This window comes from Vicia villosa, linkage group LG6 (genome assembly GCF_029867415.1).
Source record: "Vicia villosa cultivar HV-30 ecotype Madison, WI linkage group LG6, Vvil1.0, whole genome shotgun sequence".
Classification (NCBI taxonomy): Eukaryota; Viridiplantae; Streptophyta; class Magnoliopsida; order Fabales; family Fabaceae; genus Vicia; species Vicia villosa.
The window spans coordinates 159,537,028-159,556,724 of record NC_081185.1 but is presented as its reverse complement, the minus strand read 5'-3'; the positions used below and the strand labels follow the sequence as shown (position 1 = coordinate 159,556,724).

The following is a 19,697-nucleotide window of genomic DNA, read 5'->3' as shown; positions in this document are numbered from 1 at the left end:
GATATGTTGCTGTCGAAACAGCCTCAGCCCAGAACACCTTCGTTAACCCCGCACTAGTCAACATGCATCTGACTCTCTCCAAAATAGTTCGATTAAACCTTTCAGCCAAACCATTTTGCTGTGGAGTACCTGCAGTAGTTCTATGTCTTGCAATGCCATAGGCAACACAAAAACTGTCGAATGCCTCATTGCAAAATTCAAGGCCATTGTCGGTTCTCAACCTCTTGACCTTTCTGTCAGTCTGATTTTCAACCAGAATCTTCCAACTTTTGAAATTCTCAAAAGTTTCATCCTTAGTCTTCTGGATGAATACCCATAATTTTCTGGAATAATCATCTACTATGGATAGAAAATACCTTGCTCCTGAATGTGATGCACACCTTGCAGGCCCCCAAAGATCAGCATGGATGTAATCAAGGGATCCATGTGTTCTTTGTTTGCCTTTGTTGAACTTCACTCTGCAAGATTTTCCAAGTACACAGGGTTCACAAAACTTCAGCTTTTCGACTTTGTCTCCACCAAGCAGATTTTGTTTCCCTAATTCAACCAGACCCCTTTCACTGACATGGCCCAATCTCATGTGCCAGATTTCTGTTTTCGACAAAGGTTTCGTGGATGCAACATTTGTCGAACCACTTACAACTTCAGCCTCAAGGGTATACAAGCCTTGTTTCTTTACGCCTCTCAAGACTTCCTTCGAACCCTTCATGACTCTTAGGATATTTTTCTCTCCTTGGAAAACATATCCTTTCTTGTCGAATTCACCAAGAGAAAGCAGATTTCTCTTCAAATCAGGGACATACCTGACTTCAGTCAACAACCTTATTGACTCATCATGGAGCTTGAATCTTCCAGATCCAACACCTGCAATCTTGCAAGCCTTGTTGTTTCCCAGCAATACTGATCCACCATCTTGATCACATAATTCCTCGAACAAGTCTTTGTTTGGAGTCATGTGCCAAGTGCAACCTGAATCCATAATCCACTCCTTCTTAGAGTCACTGCTTGAAACCACAAGAACATCAGATGATTCGAAATCATCTTGAACAATGGCAGCGTTGCCATTATCCTTACCTCCATGATATTTCAAGCGTTCAGGGCACACCTTTCTTGTGTGACCCTCGTTCTTACAATGGTAGCATCGAATGCCAGATGCTTCGCCACTGTAAGTCTTCGACTGGCTTTTGCCTTTCTTCTTGTCGAACTTACAATCCTTTCGTAAGAGTTTTCCTTTAACGGCCAAACCTTCGCCAACAGTCGAAGGTTTATGCTCCTTTCGTTCATTCAAGTCCTTAGAGTACAAGGCTGATTGAACTTCTTCAAACGTCAGGGACTCCCTTCCATACAAGAGAGTTTCTTTGAAGTGAGCATGTGATCGAGGCAAAGAACACAATAGTAACAGCGCTTGATCTTCATCATCGATCTTCACATCAATATTTTCAAGATCAAGATCAAGAAAATCCGCAGGAAAATAGAGTTTCTCACAGTGTTAAAAATTCTCACCAAATGGTTTATATAATTGCCAAGAGAAAAGACCTACTTGCCCTTGCCTTTTTCTATCATTCATTATCTTAGCCTCCTGAATTTAATTAATTTTCTATTAACTTCTTGCAAATCTCCATTACTTTGGGTTTGATAATATAGGGACATTACAGAATCTCTTGCTATCAAACACATGAGAAGGGAATTTTATTGTATCAGTGACGGAAAACTATTCTCTCTAAATTCAATTCTTTTTATTGTGAAAAATCAATATTATTAAGTTAAACGTCAATACCAAAGTTTAAATTTTGAATCTCACTGTACGTGCGGAGAGTTTATAGTGGTTATAACCATATCAACGTTTTTAAAAGGTGAATTCTTATTTATCCAATTTAAAAAATTAGGTAAAGTTACCTTCAATGTAAAATGCCTTTGAAATAATAAAAAAGTATACTATTTAATAATTAATTAAATAAGATAAAACTAAATGATGTAATGTGATTGGTGGAAAGTACAATACCCAACTTTTTATGATATGTTATGAAAAACGATACCAATAACAAAGTATAATAGGGAATTAGGGAAGAGAATAAGAACACAAGAATTGGTTATAACTGCTATTCTTTTACTTTCTCTTAAAACAAGATTACAAGTTTACAAGAATAACAAATAACCTCTCTCACCCTAAATTAGGATTTGCAGCTTAGCAATGATGAGAGACTAGTATGCTATTTATAATAAAACCTAACATACTAACTAATGGCTTTTTTCCACAAGACCCATACAAGCCAACTTAATAAACAAGCTAACTTAACAAATTAGGGTTTAAACACTAAAACCTAATTTAACATGCTAACAACCCTAGCATCTTCGACATCTGCATGCTAGACCCATCTTCGACTACAGCATGCACACTTCGACACCAGCATGTGAACAATCCTTCGACTTCATGCTTAACTCTGTCGAACTGTCGAACCAAGAAACTACCCTTCGACAATACTAGAGTTCGATCCAATATCTCACATGATAGGTAGAGAAATTAACTCTAACAATGTTTGCCAAAGATTAATTTTCATCATCACAAATTCTATAATTTACATTAGCGGTGATTTTTATGATGAAATATTTAGAGAGAAATATTTGTCAAGCAAAATTTATAAAAAATCAAATCTATTCACTCTTGTTATGAATTTTGCGACGGAAATTTATTGAAATTTTTTATCTATCACCGAATCCCTCACTAATATTTATTTCTGACAAATAGTATATATATCAAAACAAAAAATATTAATGAAAAAGATGTTACAAATTAGCAAAGAAGCAATGCATTATTATTTAATCAACTATAAATAGACAATAGAGAAGCTTACACAAATATAATTAAAAGAATTACAAATAATTTATGCACTTGATTTTAACTACAAGCTTGTAACTCTGATATAGTTATATCAATCCACTTGAGTATGGAACACCAGTTTGAGGCAACCAATTATCTCCACCCAAAAAATTAAACACTGTAAAATTAGCAGCATCAGTGTCATCAATAACATGATATCCAACCCAATTCACTCGCATTGTAGTATCTGAACCATCTCCTGTATTATTAAACTCTGCATAAAACAATGTACTCAATGCAAAATCTCCACTCCAATCATGCCATCCTGAAGGATCTATCAAACTGTCCATAAAACATTGCAGGTAAACGGTCCTTGAATACTGTTTCCATGGCCTTCCAAGATATGTTTTCACCGTAGTAATATTCGCTAAATCATCGGCAGCTTTTATAGTTGAGTTATGTATAGAAGTTCCTGTGTTTTGATTTGGATCGGTTCGGCCTTGAGCCGTTATAGCGTTGAACTGTCCCGGGTTGGGAAGGCGAGGATAGAGATTGCAGTTCTGGAAAACAACCGCTGCGTTTCCGAATATGAAATCGACGGTTCCATAGATGTCACATTCGCGATAGAATTGTCGCATGGAATGTGTGTATAATGTGTCTTGGTAACCTTCGAAGCTGCAGCTGTAGAAGGTCGATAAATCTGCTCCGTTGCGAACTGCTACTGCTTGGTGTTTGCTTGGTCCGGCAGTGTTGCGGAATGTCATGTTCACTGCTAAGAAACCTTGTGCCACCACAGCTGCAAGTTCATGCATGTAAAATCAACACAAACACGATTAAATATTATGTTCCTTTTATATTAATCAAATTAAACCTCGTTAAGAATTGGTTCAGATGTGAACACTGACACATCAAACACACATGATTAATTAATTTTCATGTATGCTATAACAAGTAAAGAATATTAATTCATGTGTAAGTAAAGTGCTTATTAATTAGCAATCAAATACTCAGAATATAATCATAAAAAAGAAAATCAACGTGACTTTTTATTGATTCTACTCTAAGCATGATCACACCTATGTGTTGCTTGTAATTAAGGATATGGATCAGCAATGCATGATATATTAAAAAGAAATTTTCTAGTATAAATCAGATATCTTCTACATGCAATTACAGAGACTAATCTATCGAGTCAGATAGGACTATAATAGACAACAAAACTTATGATTAATTAACTTTGCTTACCGAATGTAGCTGAGTTGAACGTAGTAAAATTATCAACAACATTGTGATCACCGGTGATAATCGTTCGATTAATCCCTTCTCCAACCATCATCAAGTACTTCTTTTTGCTAGTTATAGAAACATATTCTTGATAAACACCCTCAGCAACAAAAATCAAAAAGTAACCATTACCAGCAACACTGTTATTTGGTGCAATATTGATAGCATCATTAATAGTTGTAAAGTTTCCACTTCCATCTTGATTAACAATCACAATATCACTCACTACTACACTTTCATCAATCGTTTGAAGTAGTTTTCTCCCATGTCTTTTAGCCGAATCATAACGGGCACGTGTTTTATCCGACATGTTCAACGGTAAACGACCGTTACGAAACCCTAGATTTCTTCCGTTGTGTGAGAATGATGTTTGTTTTTTGTTATCACCAACCCAACCCTTTAAGAAAAGTGCAAGTGACACACTATGAATCTTTGCATCGTTGGAGATTGTTGATGATAAATCGTTAACAACTGCTTGATCTGAAGTTGTATTCAAACCTTCTAAACATGTTTGTGTGTTTGTTAAAACAGCACTAAGCAAGGTTTGAAATTCTTCACCTTGTGAAACGGGAAGAACATCGCTAGTTTTGTTAGCGGTTTGGTGCGTGTTTGATAAGAATTCGAAGTTTTGTTGAGCGAGGAATTTGCAATCTGTAAGAGCTGAAATTGTGGATTGTGATAGTGATGATTTCTTTTTAAGATGTGAAAGAACTGAGTTTAAGAATTTTCTTGATTGAGATAAGGATTTTCGGACAGAGAAACGACCGTAGTCAATTACGGTGCCGTTTTGTTTAGCAAGTAGGGTTTTGCAAAAGGGAGGGTCTACGGTGGACTCGCATATTTTTTGTGGTGGGATGTTAGGTTTATCAGCTATGGAAGATAATGGAAATGATGCTAAAATGGAAAATGAAAGAAAAATGGAGAGTGTGAGAATGGAAAAGTTCTTGAAGGCCATTTGTGTGTGTGTGTTTTTTTTTTTTTAATAGAGGAATTGAATTAGGAGTGGTTTTGTATTTAGTTAGAGGGATTGTGAGGGTTTATATAGGAGTGGAGGGAGATTTAGATCTTAAGAAAATGATATGATGGTGATTTAAGAATGAAGCTATTGCATGTTAAAAATGTCAACTTCAAAGGAATCTATGTATGCATTTTCCTATTTGTGAAAAATATAATGCATGTATCCTAGTTGATGGCGTGGCAGTGGTGACCTTGCATGGAAGAATTAAATGTGGCCAACAACAAACCATTTTGGTCCTTTACGTTAACATTGATTTTGATTCTTAAGTTAAAAAAAAAAAAATAATAATAATTCTTTACCCACCTCCTAATTTTCTTGGTCACCTCTGGTGAATTTACAAAAATACCCTTTGTTTCGGAAGTTTATTTTTGAAAACGTACTTTTATTGAAAAATAAGGTGTTTTCGGAAATGCATCTCCGAAAAGGTGAATATTTTAATGAAAAATATTGATTTCGGAGATGCATCTCCGAAATAAAGTTGTTTTTCAGAAAATTGGTGTATTCGGAAGTGCATCTCCGAATTCACCCCCTTGGAGAAATTCGGAAATGCACTTCCGAAATAAGGTCTGGACAGAAGGAAAATAACAAACAAGAACTCAACATCACTGAACCAAACCCAACCCTTGTTCACATACTTCCTCCTTTTCATATTCCCAGTAATTACACTTTCTTTACTTTTACTGTTTTTCTGTTCTTACATTCCACGCACATTACTCTCATGATCATGAAACCCTCACATTACTCTCATGATCATGAAACCCTAATGGGAAAATACACCTAATTTAGGGGTTTGTTTTGATTATTCATCCAATGTTTTTACCAAGAGGTGTAGAAATTGTTGCCCTTTTGTTAACACAGCTGTTATCATTTAAACATGTTGTAAAATATCTTGTAGGATACTGTATGAGTACAGTTAATGAGTACTAGTACATTCATATATATGAAGCGTGCTTTAGTCAAGTTTAACCCGATTGACTCTCATATGAGTGGGAATTTGAAAAGTCTCGATCCTGATGATAAAAGAATGAGGTTAGAAAGACGATGGAGGAGACGCTGCAACAGGTTAGAAAGTCCTGATCCTCTAGAAATCCATACCACATTGTAACTTACCAACATAATAAACAACAACAAAAACTATACACTTAAAGTTCAAAAAACTTATGAGCAAACTATACTTACATCATAGTGGTGTAGATCCTTATCAGCCACTCGCAACTGAAAATGATTAGCACGAATTTGAATTTTTCTTCCCAATTGACCGTAACCAGGTCGGTTAGGGAACCTAACCGCCTTCTGAGACGACGGAGCCGACTCTAGAGTAGCATTCTATTTAACTTCGGCAGTCAGGCTCTCGATGGAAATCGGAGCCGAACTCAAGGAAGCAACCGGCGCAGCAACAGATGGAGTAACAATCGGCGCTGCAACAGATGGAACAAACGGCACTGCAACAGGTGGACGAACAACCGGAGCTGCAACATATGGAGGAAAAATGGGTGAGAGAGCAGGCTTTTAAGTGGGAAGAAAAGGCACTTCGAAATTTCAAATCAGGTTGATTACAACTCGTTCTGCATTTACTATCATTTAAGAGACTTCCCAATTTACTATCAATGCGATTACAATTTTTGTCCTGTAATGGTGAATAATTAAGACACTCATTTTTTTAATTTTTTTTATAAATATATAAATAAAAAATTATAACTTATTTTGTAAGTGAAATTATTTTAATTTTTTTAATTAAAATTATTTTAAATTTTAAAATATGAATCAGGATAGAAATATATAATAACTATTATTCATAACTCATAAATTATATCAAAATATATAATTATTATTATTCATTACTCATAAATTATATCAAATTTATGATATGTGAATTAATTAATATCCTAAAATTAATTTTTGGGATTTTTTTAGATTTTTTTTGTTGTTTCGGAGATGCATCTCCGAATTAGTCAAAATCCCAATTTTTGAGATTTTTTCGGAAATGCACTTCCGAAGTCTGGAAAAATTTAGAAAAAAAAAATAGTTCGGAAATGCATTTCCGAAGCGGGGTAAAATGGGGTTTTCGCTGGGGGTGACCCCCATAGGGAGGTTGGTAAAGAAAAAACCAAAAAAAAAACTTTTAATCATTTAACTCTTTAAAATGTACTAAGTTAATTCTTTTTATTTAATTAACCATGAAAAAATTTAAAATCATTCACTAAATTTTTTATGAAATTCTAACACAACATCTTAAATCAAAGTGGATAGATAATTGACAACTTAGATGATAAATCATAAAGCAATAAATCAATAAAAGAACACAAATAATTGTTAATTCACTTCAGTGCAGCCTCACCTATGTTTGGGGAGCTTCTAATCCAGAAAAGAAAATCCAATATTTTGAATTAGTACCATTAGTCTTATAGGAATAACAACTTCATGTTGTTTAATGTCTCTTCTAAATCCTAGTGACTTTCTATTTAGGACTCCCTCTAAATACGATAACTCTTCTTGCTTCCTCCCAATCACTAACCTAGTGATCAACTCAATAAATAGAATATCAAATGTTGAATTACAACTCGACCAACAAACCAAACTCTATAACTTTAGATATGAATGCAGGCGCTAGAGTGGTACACAAACAATAACACAAACAAAAATTCAAAAGATAAACTTTAATACAAGGAATCTTCAATACTTGCACGCTTACAAACGTTAGGATTAAGTCTCCTTAAATAGCAAATCTTCTTCTAGACTTTTTTCAATAGGCATAAGCAGCTTTGATCTCGTCCAGAAAATTAGGAGATTTTGTTTTGATTTGTTTCTTAAGAACCTCCAACAAAATATTTGATTTTTATTCAAATTCAAATATAAATATCCAAATAAATTGATTTGATCTTATTCAATCTTTATCAACCAAATCCAAATAACACATTGCTAAAAAAATAGCAACAAATCTCAATGCACATGTCTAGAAATTACGTTAAGAATAACAACAATCATGGACTACTGTCAAAGGCCAGATGTTTCACACATGATGGAACATTCGGTTTGACATTTGTTCTCATGACATAATTATGAATCTTGAACAAATCAAATAAAACTTTTACTTGATATAAATCACAATTTCAATTTCTCAATAACAGATTCAAAATAAATCACTTGCTAAAACAGAACCACACTTCTAAATCTTGGATTGAAGATTTTCTCATTAAGTGGAAATCCATATCTCGTAATTAAAATAAATCTCATTAAATCACTTCATAGAATATTTGTTTAATTAAATCTTCAGCACAATCTTGGTTAAAATTGAACCAAATCTATCTTAAAAGAATATCCAATTCAAATTTCCTTGCTAAACTAGCTCCAAATATTTTTAATTAATCTATATCTAATTAAATTTTCCTCAAACTTATGGATTAATAAAATATTTTTAGCAAATCCTATTGAATGATATTTATTAAAAGATACATCAACAAATCTTCCAGGAATCAAACATTAAAATGTATATATTCACTCACAAGTCTTGATCTGCAGATTGAGGCCAGATGCTACGCACACATGCTGGAATATCTTACCCCACATGCTGCCTTTATACAAAATTCATCTTGTACTTATGTTGTTTTTACCTAATACATCCAATCAAAAGGAACAACGATATTCACCTCTAATAATTTTTTGCTCAAACAACTTACAAGATATGATCTTTAAAAAGTAGCATACCATATTGGAATGTTCCATATCAAAGTATACATAACAACAACTGCAAAACCATATATACAAATCAAGAGCTCACAATATCTCATCAGACCCAACATCACACCCCCCCTTTTGCCACAATTTGGCAAAGGTTTGAAAATGAAAACTAGAGAAATACCACACACCATCAAAAGATATATGGATCTGAATATCATATCTGGATTTCCATAGTGTAGAAACACATCAAGGAAGCAACAAAAATACCAAGGTTATAGAGCCAATACAGAACCATCAACATCAATCTTGCAGTCAGCAACAATTAACCACACCAGCACACATCTTCCACCAAAAGACTTCAAAAAGGGAACAAGTACCATAGAACCAGAATACAATACCACATTCCACAAAGGAACACTAAAATAACAATAGCAACAACAACAGGTTAAGGGGAAAAGGCTCCAACATTTCTTCATGAAAAACCAAATCAGTATAATCAACAAGAATACATATATTGGACACAATGTCTAAGACATCTTTCCCAACAAGCACTATATAACTCAAATTTAAAACACTTGGGGAAGCATCAATCTTATCATTACACCTAACAATGTATTTCTGGTACTGAGAACTTGTGATGCAACAATAAATTGCTTCTAATTGCGGACTTAGCATATTACCAAAACCAAATTCATCAATAATATGAACACTGGGAGGACTAATGTATGAGATTTTTTTCAATAAACAGTTTGTAACTAACATTTAGCAACCTATGAGGAATACTATCATTCTTAACCACAAATTCCTTCATCAACCTTGGATAACAAGCTCCAAAATTCAACATTGTCTTTAACAACTAAGAAGCTGCATAATTTCATTACATTTTAGGGCTTCAACATAATGTTCTTATTCACCCTCACTTATAGTTTCCTCTTTTTGGTCATAATCTTGTCAATAGAGGAAACCTTGCTTCTGCCTAATTAATAATTGAAGGTGAAAGCTTCACACATTTTCCTCTATGATACACCTTTCTATATTCCTTGTTACCTTCAACATTACACTCAGGAGTAGTGTTCATAATGAATTCCTTGACCAAAAGTTCATATTAATGACCAACATCGGTTAAAGATTTCATTAATCCATCAGCTTTCAGCACCTCCATATCTCTTTACACTCAAGATCTTATTTACCTAGGTCTCTTTCACTATCAATCCTTCTTTAGAAAACATACTTCCACTTTTGAACACATGTTTCAAAATGAAATGAAACATTATCCATGTGATCAGAGGAGATATTCACATGAATTCTCTTCCCATCTACCTTTCTCCTTACAGTTTGTATAATGCCCAAGACATCTTCATCATCTGTCTCTGAGTCATTTGTTTGAATAATCTTTATATTCACTTCAAAATTAACAAGGGAAACTTGCTCATCCTTCCTGTAGTACCCTAATTTTTGACCCGCATATTTTATTCATCTTCAGTTTGTCACGTTCATACTTTGCATGCGTTCATCGTTTAACTGTCGCGTCTTTGCGTATTTAAAAGATAGCTTTGCATCCAAGTTTTGTTTTATTCGTAGACAATAAAAGATTGTTTATTTTATAAAAAAAAAAAATTTAGTTGTAGATGATTTAGTTTACTTATTTTATTTAAGGTTGGTATTATTTTTAGTTTAGATTAATTTGCATTTTTATTTTAGTTAAAAAAATATGTAACAAAAAAGGTTTTGACATTTTGGGTCCAATTGCACCTTTTGTTTTTTATAAAGCCCATCTTTTTATTTATTTCTTTGTTATTACACCACAAGTAAAAGTAATAATAAAAAAGAAGAAGAAGTCAAAACGTTGCAGCCTTGCAGCCAAGTCTTCCCACGCTTCTGCTCCACCACTTCTGCCCCACCAACTTGCTGCAACAACAGTCCAAAATTTGCATCAAAATGGATCAACATATCTGCATACGAAAAGCAACAAAATCAGTACATCAAAAATGTTCAAAATCCATCAAATTTTCCCCCCAATTTTCATCCAAACCCTAATCTTCTATTCTATATAAACAGACATTCAGCAACATAAAGGAGGGGGGCGGCAGCCATACTGACCTCTAAAATCAAACCTCTCATACACCACCAACGATCCCCAAACCTGAGATCTCTCCCTCTTTCCACATTGAAGCAGCTCCAGCTTCCACACCATACAAACTCCACGTGCATCATATTCACTAACCAAAACCGAGCTTCAACAACCATTAAGTCACCGTAAAACCTGCGACCGCCATTTTCCATTCACATCACCGTGAGTTTTCCTTAAGTCACTGTCATAACAGATCCAAACACAACAACATCACATTTTTCCCAAAAATAAAACCAACTTCACATCTCTGTTTTCTCGCTCGACCACCACGGTAGCGTTTCTCCATCGACAACGGCTACTCTGTGATTTAGTAATATTTCTTTTCCTGCTCTTTGACTTGTTATAGATCTGTCTTTTGGGTTTACATTTACTTATTTATAATACTTGTTATATAGTACTCCAAGTGATTTTTTTTGTGTGTTGATACTGTAATTTACTTTCATTATTGTTGTAAATCTCCGTTTAATTTCTTTAATTTCTTTGGTCAACATTAACTTTGCTAATTTAATATTTAGTCTCTCTTGTTTTTTAATCTTTGTGTTAATAATAGATGCAATTTGTGATAACCTAACTAATTTGAATATGTTAGTGCATGAAGGTGTCACTGTTCTTTATTATGCCATGCATTCATGGTTGTTTCACTAAGAAAGAAGAATGGCAAAGTTTTTTTAAGCGTGAGAAGTTCATTGGTTCCTTATGTACTGTGGATGATGTTTTAAAATCTGAAATAAAATGTCTAGTTGTTGTTATTTCTTTAAGAAAAGTGTAGTAATTATGCTCTCACATTTCTAAAGCTTTGAAAAATTCACCATTTGGTTGTAATATAGGATAGTATGGAAAATAAAACATGGATACTACAAACTTTCCTTTTTCATTTTTTTTTTTTTAAATTTGTTTTGGTTTATTTTAAGTTTAGACTATATTTTATTTCTTTAATTTTTATTTAAGGTTTAACTTATTTATTTTTTCTTTAAAAATACTTTTTATAAAAACACCAAAAATATGTTATTTTAGATGTATGTTTAGGATTTGTCAAAAAATATTTCAAAATAATACAAAAACAGCTTTTTTAATCGAATTGAATTTTGAGTCTTAATGGATGAGTCAAGGAGGGTTCGTACGTACTTGTGCGAGTTGTCCTAAAAGTGTTTGGGTGATGGCCGTTAAGCTTTTATTCGAATACTTGGATTCCATTAAAGGCTCCATGAAACTCGTTTTAATTCACCTTTTTTTTTTTACAAAAAAACACTTTCTTTTAATCAAATCATTTTATCTATAATGGAAAGAAGGGTTTGTACGTACTTGTACAAGTTGTTCTTTAAACATTTAGGCGATGGCCGTTAAGCCTTTGTTTGGATGTTTAAACTCCATTAAAGATTTCTTAAAAATCGATTTAACTCACACTTATTTTTACAAAAAACGCTTTTCTTTTAATCAAATCATTTTAGTCAATAATGGATAATGAAGAAGGGTTTGTACGTACTTGTACAAGTTGTTCTTTAAGCAATTAGGCGATGGCCGTTAAGCCATTGTTAAAGCGCGTAGACTCCATTAAAGACTTCATAAAACTCGATTTAGCTAAATTCTCTTTCAAGCGTTTAGGCGATGGCCGTTAAGCTTTTGTTTGAACGCTTGAATTCCAATTAAAGATCTTTCAAACTCAATTCATCTCGCCTTTTATAAAACAATTTCAATCCACTAAATCATATCTTTCTCTCGCCCTAGCGCGAATCATTTTCATCATCTATGAGGGGGTTGTACGTACTTGTACAATTTTCTCTTTCAAGCATTTAGGCGATGGCCGTTAAGCCTTTGTTTAAATGTTTGAATTCTCTTAACAATAAACTTCAAACTTATTCACACCTTTTAACTTTAAAACCTTTTTTATAAACGAGACACTTGTTCAATTCAAATGCAATTATACTTCCACATGTGAAGATCGAACGTTTTCCACTCGAATGCGATGATGGCCAAAATCTTGCTCTAATCCTGATTTAGTTATCCATTCTTGTAGTGATGCAAACAATCTCTTACCCATGTGCGCATAGTATTGTTTGAATGCGATCGAGTACCTCTCGCTAAAATCAATCAACAAATTCGTAGTTTTAGCCCGAACTACGATTGCTCTGACTTTCCCATTGCACTAGGGAATACGTAGGCACAAGATACAAATGTCTTGGCGAGCACAGTAATAAAAAACCTTTTTTTGTTCCTTTCCAACCTAATAAATAACACAAATAGATAATAAGCTAACAATAAATCACAAGACTAACTAAATGGGTCCCATCGAGTACGATGGAGGCGAGGGGTGCTAATACCTTCCCCTTGCTTAACCGGCTCCCGAACCCTAATTTGGTTGCAATGACCATCTTATCCATTTTCCTTTTTATCTGTGGGTTTTATCGATATTTTCCCTTTCCTTCTTGGAATAAATAAAGTTCGGTGGCGACTCTGTTGTACTTTGAATGCGTGAAAACGCGTTGAGTCACATTTTTACCGCTACAGAAAGTGGCGACTCTGCTGGGGAAACCTTAGAGAGTCAACCCTAGTTTAGTTTTTCTTGTATTATTGTTAGCTTTATTTATTTGCTTATTTATTTCCTTTATTGTTTGACTTCTTTTCTTATTGTATGGTTGGAATATTTTGATTATTGGCACTTTATGGACAAAGCTCTACGCCCGAGCTCAAGAAACACATAAGATAAGATGGTGGTTTAGTATTAAACTTGCTTGACGTAGTGTCAAGTGGGAGGTACTAATACCCCGCCTAGAGTAGGTCCTTTGAGAAGATGTCTTTGGTTAAGTAAGTTATTTACTTGAGCGATGATGTTTTCAATTTGGATCGTTAACTCTAGGGACCTTTAGAATAACCCTTAAACCATGACTTTTTAGGAAATGGTGGATTCGCACCCAACTTGCGTAACGTAACTATTACCGTGGGTAAGTGCGAAAACCACACTCAGAATAGGCTTCATTTGAAAACATGGTTGTGTGGGAAGTTATTTGCTAGATGATCAAGTTTTCAAAAGTAGCTCGTAACTCTGAGAACCGTGTCTAGAACCTTGTTTGAAAGAACCTTAGAACCATCCTATTGTGTGCCACTTTGTGCTGAGAAATCAGAATGTTTCTGTATGATTTGAAATCCACTACATTTAAACCATACATGACATGACATGACATGGCATACATCTTTGCATAAAAAAGTAATTCATGCATCCATATTCATACATTCAAGTGGTCGACTCATATTGTCCATCTTCATTTCCAGAGTTTTCTGTTCATCGTCAAGCTGATTCCTCGACACATTGAACTAGAAGCATGTATCCAAAGACTATGGAAGAACTTCAACAAGATCAAGAGTTGCTGAGAATGGAAGTCAGTCAGTTGAAGAGCCAGATGAATCATATCTTGGGAATTCTGGAAGCCTTGCTGAAAGGAGGAAAAATCTCTCCACCGATCATTGCACCAGAAGTGCACGCTCCTATAGCCCAAAGGCCACATCATTCAGTGGTTGCTCAAGTGGAAGTCTATGGCCCGTCTACTAGGGATCTTCCTCAACCATCCTTCTCAAAACTTTCTGGTCAACATTCTCTGTCTACTCCTCAACAAAGCCAAGGAAATCAGGGGCAAGGCTTGAACCTAAACAAAACATTGAGGAAACAACAAAAGAGGCCTCGCCGCTTTGATCCAACTCCAATGATGCATGTTGAAGCTCATCAACCTCAAGCTGCTAACCAAAATCAAAATTGCAATAGGATTAACTATGATCCTATTCCTATGATTTACACTGAGCTATATCATGTGTTGTTCCAGAGAGGTCTGATTACAACAAGAGCTTTTAATCCTCGAAATCCTCTCCCAGACGATTTTAGATCTGATCTACATTGCCCTTTCCATCAAGGTGCTGCTGGTCACGATTTGGAACATTGCTTTGCACTGAAGGCTAGAGTACAAGAATTGATGAGAGCCAAGATGCTTTATTTCAAAGATGTCAATCCCAATGTTGTCAACAATCCTTTACCCGAGCATGACAATAGTGGCTGAAGACTGAGAATAACAAGCTACTTCCCTAAAGCCAAGTGTTTCAGACAGGATAGCTCCTCCTCGTCACTGATTAGTCACTAGGCCTTGTTTCCTTCTGTTCGCATTTTCCTTGTTTCATCTTGTGTATTGCATTTGAATTTTGTTTGTTCTTGAATGTTTAATTTTAATGAAATGAGCATTACATATTTGAATCAATTCATTTACATCCACTGTGTTTATCTTTATGTTTTATCTTTCTAAAAAAACAAAAAAATATCTCTTGTCCACTTTCTTTATCAAACTTGTGTTTTATGCAAAGATTGGAGGGAGGATGATGAAAACAAAATACCCAAGTTGTTGAATTGTATGCTTTCAAATAAAACTTTGCTGATGATGTACAGGCATTGTTTCAATCCCCAAACACTGGAGAAATAAGTCAACCCCTTTGAGCCTGGAAGTTGGAGTTTCTTTTTTATATGAAAATAACCCACAATTTTAACCTGGGGCAGGGTAGTTCTCAGTTAATTTGTTTGTGCATTCAATTTCAAGATAACCATTAAGTACACCTTTCAATAAGGGTTTCAGTCAAAAGTGACCAAGGTGATTATCATTAATCATTATCAAGGCAGTCACTATCTTTCCAATATCAAAAAAAAATTCAAAGAAAAAAAGCCCGCTAAGTCAAAACCTACGAAGGAGACTTAGGCAAAACTGGGGCATCCCACTAGCTGTAATCTCAAAAACAGTTTAGGCAAAAGTTAGGGATATAAAAAAAAAAAAAGAAGTCAATAAATTCCTGAACAACAACAAAATGTTGTGACTATCAAATGGAAGAGGTGACTGCCATCTCAAACATTCCCTCGGTCTTTAAACCATTATCATTATGATAGGTTTAATTCCAAAGCCTCTTGGAACCTGAATGCATAATTTGAATTAACTGAACGTAGGATTGGAGATCATCACGAAGAATGGGGTGGGTACAAATATACTTTGAGCCTATATCCTTTGTTTCTATAACCGTGAACCAAGCCACGTTACAACCTTCAAAAGACCTAATTGAAGCAAGGTTTATTTTGAAAGCATACTACAACAAGGTTGCGTTAACCTGACTCCTAAAGATTTTTGCAAATTGTTTGTTTTACCATATCTTTTACTTTATCCATCACTTTGAATGTCTATACAATCATGTTTGGACCCTTGATTACTTTGCTATACACCAATAATATCATCCCAATAAATGATTTTGATTTTAAAATATGCTTTGAGCGTTGCATTAAAATTACTATTCTTGAATGAACATTTTATTTGCATGCAAGTACTCATCTTTCAAGGAAGTTCAATCAGTCGAGAAACTTGATCAGTGATCCTATCAGGGGCACGTTATTTCAAGATCCTGTTATTCAAGACTTATACTAGGGCACGTGTTCCTGACATTCATTTCAAAGAACTGAAGCAACAATCAGTTAACAATCAGCCAGTCAGGGGCATTCTTCTTCAGCAATCCCCAAGCAGTTTATCAGTCCTTCTCAAAAGGATTATTAGTGTGACAAAACCATGTTTAACCATAACAGAGTTGACAACGTTCTTCTGTTGAGGAATCGGAATTCCAGTCTACCCTCACAAAAGAGTCTACCTCAGTTATCATAACTAATTGCATTACATTAATCACTCATATATCATGCAATCATATATCATACATATTCGTGCGAACTATCTCATATCTTGTATTTTAACAGCTTACCTTATGGTTTAAATCCAACTTATTTGGCATTTATCAATTTTCTGTCTCGTTCATGTTTTATCTTGAATGTCCCTGATACTTTCTTCTCGAAGTCCAATCATGTTTTACCTCGGTTGTTTTTGTTGCTTCAATCATGCTTTATCTTGATGTTCTTCAATCATGTTTTATCTTGGTTGTCTTCGATCATGTTTTATCTTGATGTTTCTTCAATCATGTTTTATCTTGGTTGCCTTTGTTGGTTCGATCATGTTTTATCTTGATTCTCCTTCAACACTTGAGTCAGTCATGTTTTATCTTGGTTGTCATCATTCATGTTTTATCTTGATGTTCATCAGTCATGTTTTATCTTGGTTGTCTTCATTCATGTTTTATCTTGATTGCCTTCGCAGGTTTGGTCATGTTTTATCTTGATTCCCACATAATACTTGAGTCAGTCATGTTTTATCTGGGTTGTCTTCGATCATGTTTTATCTTGATGTTTCTTCAATCATGTTTTATCCTGATGTTCTCCAGTCATGTTTTATCTTGATATTCTTCAGTCATGTTTTATCTTGATGTTCAGTCATGTTTTGTCTTGATGTTTTTCAGTCATGTTTTATCTTGATATTCTTCGATGTTGCCTCATCCACGCTCTATCTTGGATGTCTCTAATATGTCCTTCTCAAAAGCTCAATCATGTTTTACCTTGATTGTCCTTTGATGTTCTTCAATCATGTTTTACCTTGATTGTCCTTTGATCATGTTTTACCTTGATTGTCCTGTCACATTCTTCGACCATGTTTTACCTTGATTGTCCTTTAATATAATCCGATCATGTTTTACCTTGATTGCCTTTGATATTCTCCAATCATGTTTTACCTTGATTGTCATTTATTACAGCCTCGTTCATGTTTTTTTTATCCTGATCATCTTAGATGCTATCCCCCCGAAGTTCGATCACGCTTTACCCTGATTACCTTTGTTGATTATCTTTCCTCCCCGATTTCATTCACGTTGTACTCCTGAATGTCTTTGTTGTGATTGCTTGTTTCAAGTATTATTCCCACAGAGTCTATCTCTCATATCATATTGCATTCAAAATATAAAAAAAAATCCATGCATTGCATTTCATTTGCATAAGGACAAAAATTCGGGTCTTTTGTATTTAATTACCCTCCGCCATAGATATCTGGCTCGAGATAATTAAATAGGGGCATCTGTAGTACCCTAATTTTTGACCCGCATATTTTATTCATCTTCAGTTTGTCACGTTCATACTTTGCATGCGTTCATCGTTTAACTGTCGCGTCTTTGCGTATTTAAAAGATAGCTTTGCATCCAAGTTTTGTTTTATTCGTAGACAATAAAAGATTGTTTATTTTATAAAAAAAAAAAATTTAGTTGTAGATGATTTAGTTTACTTATTTTATTTAAGGTTGGTATTATTTTTAGTTTAGATTAATTTGCATTTTTATTTTAGTTAAAAAAATATGTAACAAAAAAGGTTTTGACATTTTGGGTCCAATTGCACCTTTTGTTTTTTATAAAGCCCATCTTTTTATTTATTTCTTTGTTATTACACCACAAGTAAAAGTAATAATAAAAAAGAAGAAGAAGTCAAAACGTTGCAGCCTTGCAGCCAAGTCTTCCCACGCTTCTGCTCCACCACTTCTGCCCCACCAACTTGCTGCAACAACAGTCCAAAATTTGCATCAAAATGGATCAACATATCTGCATACGAAAAGCAACAAAATCAGTACATCAAAAATGTTCAAAATCCATCAAATTTTCCCCCCAATTTTCATCCAAACCCTAATCTTCTATTCTATATAAACAGACATTCAGCAACATAAAGGAGGGGGGCGGCAGCCATACTGACCTCTAAAATCAAACCTCTCATACACCACCAACGATCCCCAAACCTGAGATCTCTCCCTCTTTCCACATTGAAGCAGCTCCAGCTTCCACACCATACAAACTCCACGTGCATCATATTCACTAACCAAAACCGAGCTTCAACAACCATTAAGTCACCGTAAAACCTGCGACCGCCATTTTCCATTCACATCACCGTGAGTTTTCCTTAAGTCACTGTCATAACAGATCCAAACACAACAACATCACATTTTTCCCAAAAATAAAACCAACTTCACATCTCTGTTTTCTCGCTCGACCACCACGGTAGCGTTTCTCCATCGACAACGGCTACTCTGTGATTTAGTAATATTTCTTTTCCTGCTCTTTGACTTGTTATAGATCTGTCTTTTGGGTTTACATTTACTTATTTATAATACTTGTTATATAGTACTCCAAGTGATTTTTTTTGTGTGTTGATACTGTAATTTACTTTCATTATTGTTGTAAATCTCCGTTTAATTTCTTTAATTTCTTTGGTCAACATTAACTTTGCTAATTTAATATTTAGTCTCTCTTGTTTTTTAATCTTTGTGTTAATAATAGATGCAATTTGTGATAACCTAACTAATTTGAATATGTTAGTGCATGAAGGTGTCACTGTTCTTTATTATGCCATGCATTCATGGTTGTTTCACTAAGAAAGAAGAATGGCAAAGTTTTTTTAAGCGTGAGAAGTTCATTGGTTCCTTATGTACTGTGGATGATGTTTTAAAATCTGAAATAAAATGTCTAGTTGTTGTTATTTCTTTAAGAAAAGTGTAGTAATTATGCTCTCACATTTCTAAAGCTTTGAAAAATTCACCATTTGGTTGTAATATAGGATAGTATGGAAAATAAAACATGGATACTACAAACTTTCCTTTTTCATTTTTTTTTTTTTAAATTTGTTTTGGTTTATTTTAAGTTTAGACTATATTTTATTTCTTTAATTTTTATTTAAGGTTTAACTTATTTATTTTTTCTTTAAAAATACTTTTTATAAAAACACCAAAAATATGTTATTTTAGATGTATGTTTAGGATTTGTCAAAAAATATTTCAAAATAATACAAAAACAGCTTTTTTAATCGAATTGAATTTTGAGTCTTAATGGATGAGTCAAGGAGGGTT

The 19,697-nt window shown here is 34.2% G+C and overlaps 1 protein-coding gene across 1 annotated transcript; it reads right to left on the bottom strand.

Moving 5' to 3' along the window:
• Positions 1 to 2,925: 2,925 nt before the first annotated feature.
• Positions 2,926 to 5,097, bottom strand: LOC131612973 (probable pectinesterase/pectinesterase inhibitor 41). The gene is made up of 2 exons (XM_058884706.1): positions 4,064 to 5,097; positions 2,926 to 3,614 (listed from the first exon to the last, which is right to left on the bottom strand). Exons 1-2 carry the CDS (start codon positions 5,055 to 5,057, stop codon positions 2,926 to 2,928), a joined length of 1,683 nt encoding a protein of 560 aa, XP_058740689.1. The 5' UTR covers positions 5,058 to 5,097.
• Positions 5,098 to 19,697: the final 14,600 nt, after the last annotated feature.

Coding starts and splice junctions, on each gene's coding strand:
- LOC131612973 (XM_058884706.1), bottom strand. CDS start 5,057: ATGGCCTTCAAGAACTTTTCCATTCTCACACTCTCCATTTTTCTTTCA. Junction 3,615..4,063: donor GTTCAACTCAGCTACATTCG/GTAAGCAAAGTT, acceptor ATGAACTTGCAG/CTGTGGTGGCACAAGGTTTC.